This window comes from Athene noctua, chromosome 16 (assembly GCF_965140245.1).
Source record: "Athene noctua chromosome 16, bAthNoc1.hap1.1, whole genome shotgun sequence".
Taxonomy (NCBI): domain Eukaryota; kingdom Metazoa; phylum Chordata; class Aves; order Strigiformes; family Strigidae; genus Athene; species Athene noctua.
Window position 1 is genome coordinate 402,322 of NC_134052.1, and position 8,639 is coordinate 410,960.

At 44.7% G+C, this 8,639-nt stretch overlaps 1 protein-coding gene across 2 annotated transcripts in view; it reads left to right on the forward strand.

Moving 5' to 3' along the window:
• Positions 1-4,027, forward strand: part of PHF20 (PHD finger protein 20) — a 75,275-nt gene extending 71,248 nt beyond the window's left edge. For both annotated transcript variants that reach the window (XM_074919861.1, XM_074919862.1), the window contains one exon: positions 1,258-4,027. In XM_074919861.1, the coding sequence (XP_074775962.1) occupies positions 1,258-1,400 (143 nt within the window). In that variant the 3' untranslated portion in view covers positions 1,401-4,027. The remainder of the gene's footprint in view (positions 1-1,257) is intronic.
• Positions 4,028-8,639: the final 4,612 nt, after the last annotated feature.

An 8,639-nucleotide genomic window follows, 5' to 3' on the forward strand; every position in this document is an offset into this window, starting at 1 on the left:
TTTGCACAAGACTCTCATCTTTTCCTGTCTCTTCCAAATTCCTTACTTAAATATCTCTTGAAATTTGTTTTCCTAGTAATGGAAAACTTATAAACCCTTCCTGTGTTGCATTAAACAATCCAAGATAGTTCATTTTCTTAACATCTTCAAGTCTGACCATTGGCTGTACAGTGGTCACAACAGAAGCTTTTCTTGAAAGAGTGTTGGGAATCTAACCTTTGCCAAAGTAAGACTCCTCTCTTTATAGTGCAGTAAGGTATACTGAAAAGTTGAAGAACTAAAAGAGTATTTCAGGTGATGAAGATCAATCAGGTCTGTAATCATAATGCCCTTTTAATAAATGAAGAAGCTCTGGTTCATTAAAGTCAGGCTTTTCGTATCTGCTGCTGAGCTGGAGGGCTGCTCAGAGCATTGCTGCTCTGATCAGGACTTCTCTTATTTCCAGTCTGGATGTGTCGGTGGTTGGGTGATGCCCACCAGTTGTCCAGCCCTTAGGTTCAACTGGCCTATTGATCAGTCAGTGGTAGTGGCTCTGCTGCTCCTCGTGGCAGGTGTTGTGTATCTGCAAGGTTTCAGTCTCCTTCCATGATGCTGTCCTGACCCGGAACTCATTGTAGGCCAATCTGACCACCTTTCTTGTGGTTGTATTGCATTGTCACCTGAGTTGTTGTCTTTTGGTCAGTAGCACTTCTGGTTCTTGTTTCCTGCTGAGAAGTTTTAGAGCAGGAGTTAATTTTCATTGTGCACTAGTCTGCTGGTGGTGCTTTTAGACTTCATCCCTGCTTTCTGTTACCCAGTCTTGGCCACTTGTATTCTGTATTGACAACAGACTTCTTTCATTGGCATAGTCCCATCCTTTTAGGATCTTCAACCGCATCTAATGTTGATCTTAAAGATATTCTGATGGTATAAACTTCCTGTACTGCAGTGTCCTTGCTCTGGAATTGATACAGAGAGAGGAAGCTTAGCACCAGGTTTCACAATATCCAGTCCTGAGTTTTCCTTCCCTGCTTTCTCTTAGTAACGTTTGCTTTTCTTCTCTCCTTCCCCCGCCAATTATTTTGTCATGTATCAAAAACTATCTGCAAAGATTGGTGTGAGGAGCCTGATTTTCTGATTTCTCAAAAAACATGTGTTAAAAATACTGTCCACCACGCTCTCAAGATTCACAAAAGACTTAAAATTTTCCTGTTTTAGAACTTTAGGTGATCTGTTTGCTCAGAACTGGAATGGTGACAGCTTTGTTTTTCTTCACAGTTTTGGAGAGTTGGCTGGATTATACAGGAGAGCTGGAACCACCAGAACCACTAGCTCGACTCCCACAACTCAAACATTGTATAAAGCAGCTTATAACGGACCTAGGCAAAGTGCAACAGATTGCACTTTGCTGCTCAACGTGAGACTAGAAGATGTTGGAGACTGTTATTGAGTGCAAAGTTGGAGCATCTGATGTGAACAGCTCTGTATATTTAAATGAAATTAGCATGCTGGTTGCATGTGATGCAGATTGACTTCAGGGATTTGTGAAGAAGCACTGTTCAAAGAACAGCGAAAAGGTTATTTTATCATCATAATTTCAGGTTTATTAGACAATTATAACAATATGGAAGGGGTCATACTGTTGTCTTCAGAGGTTGGGTGTTGATTGATAAATTGTACTTAAATTTTCACTCCTTACAAGTTGCTCGTAGAAATGGTAGACTCTTTCATAATTAAATTGACTAAAAATTGTGCCACTGAAGAACAGAGTTCTAAGAGCCAAAAATGTTTAGTTGACAGAGGTTGTAAATAAGTTTGTATAGTTTAAGTAACTTGTGTCATGTTTTATTCCTTCTGGTTTATGCATAATAGCACACGGTATTTAATCATTAGGAAATGTTATAACAGTTTTCAGAATTAGTAAGTATGAATGTCCAGCTCTTAACTATAAAGTGTTATGTGGAGGTTTGCAAGTAACAGTGGCCTAAACCCCACTTCTATTATGTTAAATAATGTAGCAGAAGGTCACAGGTGGATTGCACTTACTTTCAGAATAAATGATTGTTTTCCATATTTATCCTGTCACTATCACATGACTTGGTACTGGGGAAACCCATTAACGTTGTGTTCATGTGCATTCTTGAGCTCTTAAAAATGGCCATACTGTGCCTCCGGAAGCAGTGCTAGTGGGACACCCGTGCTGTGGCAGTATGAGATACAGCCATGGAAAGACTGGGGATGTGCTCGGAGTTCCAGACTTCAACAAGGTCTGTAACGGATGTTATGTAGTTTTCTACCCATTTGTTAATAATTGTCATTCCGGTTATTTTTTGAAATGCAGACTTTTCAATACTATGAACATGTTCATTGTAAAGACTTACTCTATGAATGTGTGGTTTTGGGAATCAGTTTATTTTATATTTGTGTAAATAAAGCCTCAAGATCTATGCATGAGGTACTGTCCTTGCGGACAGTGAGTGGGTTATTATCTTAAATGGTGTATGTTCAGAGTCCCTTTTTATACCTTAAGTTTTAATTTTCCAGTTTGTATTACTTCTTGAGGGAGAGGTGAAAATGCTGCTTGTGTTCAAGTCACATTATTCAGTACTTTTTGAAACATTGGTGTATTGTAAGTATTTGAGACATTAAAAGTCTTTCAGCTGCGGATCATAACTCCATAAATAATGGTTGTGACTTTTAGTTTTCCTTCCCAAATGTTACTAAGTTCACTGTGGAAAACGGTAAGCTGTTTTTGCAGTGAGAGGGTGTCCTTGAAAAGCTAGATTTGTTACCTTGATTTTATTGTGTGTGATGGTGCCACCAAAGGGTAAAGTTTAAGCACAGTTGTAATTGAAAGGCCCATAGCTGTAGAAATTATTAATTTTGGATATGAATCTGTAATGTTTATATACTGCAAAGAATAATGTAAGCTTGAAATATCCAGTATTATTGCAGGAGTTAATGGTATCTACACACAGTGAATGTTCTGTTTCCCTCCAGAAAACAAATTAGGCTATGCTAGGTAGTAACTAAGGCTTTTGTGCCAAGACTCATTTGAGGGAATGATTTTGTTTCACAGTTTTATAGTACTAGTTGGTGAATGCAACATATGTACAGCAGAAAATTAAACTTATTTTTCTGTACCACACTTGGAATAAGCTTACGTGATGTTTAAGAATCACTTTGCTCTCTGAGGATGAGCAGTGCTTATACCTTGTCTCATCCTGTTAATGACAGCTGCCTTCATGTGTAGCTCTAGAACAGTAACCAGACAGCCAGAACAGCATCAGAAGGAGCATACCAGACAACTGTGAAGGTTTTGTGGTTTTTTCAGGTGAGATCGACCAGAAAGGTGTTCCCTGGTTGAAATCTGTAAAGCAAGCACTCTGACTGGGCATCTTGAGAAGAATATAGCTGCATTGTTAACAAGTCAGCTGCGCTTACTGTTTGAAAGCAGTTAAATCCCTGAGCAGACTTTTCACTCCAGAGTACAAATTCTCCTTCCCAAGCAATTGCTTTTTGTGTGTTCGTTGTACATTTGTATTTTGACAGTTTATTTTTGCTCAGGACAGTACTTAAGAATTGGAAGAAAAGGTGGTCCTAATGGGTAAATCAAATGGCAAATACATGTTTTCCTTTAGTAAAGCTAGAGAAGCCCTTGCAGATAAAGACTGAAAATATTTATTTGAAATAGAGTAGCATCTCTCATGTTCATGAAAGATTCTTAATTGTGCTCTGCCTGGATTCATTTTTGTCCCTGTTTTTGCAAGTTTCCACATTGTTATTTCGTAGTCTGGACCAACTGTTCAGTCTGGAAGGTCACTTTTTTATTTCTTTAAATCACTGGTAAGTGAATGCAACATGGAGCCTTGATGAAATGAGCAAACATTGCACTGTGGATACATAAGTATATTTGTCTTTGTTTATGCACTATTAGATCTGAGGGCGCTGTATATAGAATTTTGCTTTGGAGCAATATTTGCAAAACTTGAAAACTTCTGTATCTTGGTGTTTGGAATAAATAAATAAATAGGTTTTTGTTGGTTAAGTCTTAGTAAAGTCTTTGTTTCAATTGATCATTATTAAATAAAATAATTTTGGACTTTTTTGTTCAGATAGCATTGAAATGCAGGTACTGTAGTTTAACAGGAATATGGATCTTAACTGTTCCCAAAGTATGGAAACGATTGTTTTCCAGATCTGTCTCATATAAATATTTTTAATAGATAAACTGTTACGTGTTGGTTTATGTTGGATATTGTTTTAGTGAGGAGCTTGTACACTTTATTCCCAAATCCCAATATATTAGTACCTAATATATGTAATCTGACATTATTTTTGTTGCTGTTTCTATGAACAGCCTACCAGGGCAGCTGCTGCTGAGCACGGGGCAGTGCTGATGAGAGAGAGGCAGGTGGCTCATCCCTCTGATTCATTTCACAAAAGATGAGCCTTGCAGGTAGGAAGCTGCTCTAACCAGAACAGCACAGGAGCAGCTGAAAGTGTTGTATGAGACTTCTGTGCTGGGAAACCAGTGTGAAGGCAGGGTGCTTGTCCCAGGAGACCTGGAGGTGTGGCTTCCCTGAATGGTTCCTAAGACTAGGTGAATAAGGACAAGTGCTGTCAGCTGTACAGTGCAAACTGTATGGAGAAAAATACCTAACTTCTGTACAGTTACCAGGTGGAAGTGTGTTTTGTCCTGTAGCACTGGGCTAGCGGGTGAGTTTCAGGCAGGTTGGGGAGGGTTGTGCTGGCAGGGAATGCCAGTGTGCGTGCTGCGCCTGTGACATTTTCCTGAAAGCTGTTGTCATACTTCTGGGCAGCAGCAGCAAGCTTGGGATAGAAGCTGCATGTTTCCTGTGTGAAGGGCGTACTGCTTTAATGTTCATGCAAAGGAGGGACCTTTTAATGTATTTGAACAACCCTTAGAGAGAAAACGCATGGGAAGCAGAGAAGCTGGGAAATACTGGAAGGGAAAGTACCTGGTACAGGGTGTGCCTGAAGGCAGGGGCAGGCATCAGTGTGCCTTCAGATGCATCTCTTCCTCTCACAATTGCCCCAGTAGGAGGAAAACCAGTTTATTCCTTTTTCCTACCAAATTGGCCTTCCTGATTTCATTCTCAAACACAAGATTCCTGTAAAACTCTGGATTTTAAGGCTAGACGGTGCATCACTCTGCCAGAGCCTGGCTTCTGAGGCCTGGAAAAAATTCTGCCACTGATGGCAGATCCAGGCATGTGTTTTGTGGTTCAGTCAAATCATGTAGGTTTTGCTGATCACTTAAATGTCAAAATCAGGTTTTGGAGATGTGGTCTGAATTTGAAATAGCTTACTGAAATGTGTGCTGTGACTAACCATCAGAGAGAAATGTGTGCCCTCTGATGTGAGCTTGTCCAAGCTCCTATTTTGCTTGCTTGATCTTAAGATTTTTGTAGAGGCAGACTCTCACATCAGGTGGCAGTTGCTAAGTCATCTGTCAGCCTTCATTAGGGTAGATTCACCTTGAAGTTCCTCAGCCTAAGAAATCTGACATAACCATTGTAATGTTCTTACTGTTACTTGACCAAAATACCGTCTCTAATCACACAATCTACTGCTGATCATCGTCCAGACCGTGAGTCTCATTCATGCTCCATTTGATGCCAGAGTAGCACCCGAGCTGCTGCAGCATCACATTGTGTTTGTGACTGGTACTTGGTCTGTTTTTCCCTGTGGCATTGTTGAGCACATCAAGCTATTATCGTTGTTTCGAAGAGTATTTCCTATATTCATACTAATCCTTCAGAATTTGCATATCAACTCTCTTGTGAAGGGGAAAATACTGCGTACAGCTCTTGTCTGGTTAATACCTGCCAGAGATACCCAAAAAAGGCCTATGTTTAAATAGGTATATAGTTAAAAACAGCAAATACCACATTTTTTCCTATTGGAACATACATGCACAACAAAACTGAGAACAACAGAAAAGCTGAAATTCCTTGTGTTCTGCCTGCAGGGTGTTTGTTACTGCGGGTGGGGCTCGTGTTACCATCAAGGCTTTTGTCAGTAAAGGCTGAATGATGCCACAGAGTCTTGTTGGTTAACACTCCTCACCAAGGTGTTAAGGACAGTGTGCCCCATTTCCCACTGTTTAGGGATGTTGGGGTGCATTGGGCTCAGGAGGTGTGTGTACCTCCTGAGCTTTCAGACTGGTGGCTTTAAGTTATGCAGATTGAGTACATATGCTGTGAGGGATGCAGGGGGAGGGGCCTGCTGGTGAAGTGGTGGGTTTCCTTACCCTGCAGTGTCACCTGGAGTGTGGTTTGCTGAACACTACACTGAGTCTAGGCTCCCAAAATGGCAGTGTGCTCCCAATAGACATCCAAGGCTACTGGAGATGCTTTGACTATTTTGCAGTTCCTCCAAATACTTTCAGAAGTGCCTTTGATCCCAGCACATGCTTGGTAGCTGCTCTTGTGAAAGAGAAGCTCAGTTGGGTTTCAGGTGGGTGAGGGAGCAGAGCTTGTAGGGCAAGGTTGCCCATCTGGAAGTCACCAAGTACTTGCCACTTCCTCTGCAGTCGGTGACAGCTCTGGGAGGAGGTCAGTGCTGCCTGCAGTGTGGCTGATCTGGCCCAGGTGGCCACAGCCGAGAAGCTCCTCTTCCCATGAGTCCTGGGCACTTGGAGCAGCCCTGGGGGGGACAGGCAGCAGGTCCTGTCCCTGCTGGGTCTCTATGGCTGCCCACCCCTGGCAGCAGGCAGGTCCCCTCCTGCTCTGGCAGCCGTGGGCCTCCTCAGGGATTGTTCTGTCCCTTCACAGCCTGTGCTGGCTGCCAGGGGCAGCAGCTCTGCAGCCCCTGCCTCTCCCCTCTGCCCTCTGGGGTGAGAGCTGCTGCAGGGAGGAGGTGGTGGCAGGATCTGCTCTCTGTTTCTGCCAGCTGTTAAAATCTTGGTCTGGCATCTGGCTTTGTGCCTGTGACATTAACCGGGGCTGCAGTGTTGAATGGGGGGAGGCAGGCAGCGGGGGTGGCAGCACCCCAGGCCCCTGGGCTCCCCCCTGCAGCAGCCTCTCCTCTGGAGAACGTGTTTCCCAGCATCAATGAAGTGTGCCCAGAAAAAAACTGTTGGGGCTGGGAAGGAGAAGGGCTCAGAGGCTGCTGACCTCGGGGAAGGATTGAATAGGCTTTCCGATGAGGTATTTTCCATCTTGCCAGTCACTAGGAGGAAGTTTCTTGACTGTGACTGCCCTCCAGTCTGGGGTAGAACCATCACTGGTGTAAAAGCATCGAACACCCTGGATTCAGGTTGGAGGTGGAGGAAGGAGGCCCAAGAGCTGGCTTTTGTTCACATAATGTGGGTTAACGGCAAAAATGAAGCAAGCAAAATGCTCTGAGCTGTCTTGGTGGCCCCAGGGGTGACAGCAGTGCTGTAAGCTGACTGCAGGGCAAGGTCAAGGTTGAGGGATAAACCCAGATTTGTGTTGTGCTGAAAGTACACCTGGGCTCGATGCTGAGGGCTGAGCAAGTGTGTGAAGCTCCAGGCTGCTGTGAAAGGAAATGAGAGAGTGACGGTGGGTTTGCAAGAGCAAGTTTGTTAGACATGAAAATGAAGAGACTTGAGCTTGTCGGAGGCAGGAAACCTGCAGATAAGGGGGGTCCTGCTGCACCGGCCTCTCGGCACAGAGGAAAGGAAGGAAGAGATGTCACCGAGCAGCAAAACTGCTTCTGCACCAGTCCTTGCTGCAGAGAAAGCTCCGGGTGCCTGCCCAGGCCCTGCTTTGCTGTTGAAAGCAAAGGCTCAGCTGTGCTGCTGCTCTGAGGCATTTCTGCTGCTCTTAAGGCCCCCTTCAGCCCAGAGATGTAGCTTAGATCAGGGTTGTCCAGGAATATTTGCGTTCTGCATTTTTAGATCATCTTGTCCTGGCAGGGACCAGTTTCTTTCCTTGTTGCTCCTAGAAGTGCAGTTGTGATGTTAAACATGTTTAAACCTCTAGGGGTCATTAATTTATCCCAAGTGAATTGGCTTGAGGACCAGAACTAATCTGTCAGCTCACCCCAGGCTGGGGAAAGCTGGCGGCAGGGCTGGGGGTGCTGGAACCCCCCCAGGCTGTGGTGGGTGGAAGCCTGCCCGGGTTGCAGCTGGCATTTCATGATTCATTCACAAACCCTCAGCTGTGAACAAGATGCCCTTTAATGAATATATTGTACATGGTTATTCTGTGTGTCCAGTAGGATCCTGTTTTATGGACCTTAAAGACAGTACATATGTTAAAAGGCTTAAAAATCAGCTGCTGTGGGCTGTGGCTGCTGCAAAAAAGTTTTTGAACAAACTTTCTGTGTCTGGGGGGGTTGGGCTGTTCCCCCACCTGGGCCAGGCTCGGTGGGTATTTGCATCCCTCTCAGTGCTGCTGGGGGAGCGCAGATGGGGCAGGGCCCTGCTGCAGCCTCGGAGGCTGCTCTGCCCAGCCTCTGCTTCTCCTCTCGCGGGCGCGGGGTGAGGCTCCGGCTGCTCCGACATCCCCTCCCAAAGCTCCAGGCTGCCTCTTCCTCGGGCACTGGTGCCAGCCCCGTGCCCAGGCCGGCAGCCCCCCGGCACCAACAGGCCGTCGGAGCTGAAACCAGGCCAGCGCTGACCCGAGGGCCTGGTCTGCCCCCGGGCTGTGGCCAAGGGTCCCCTGCCC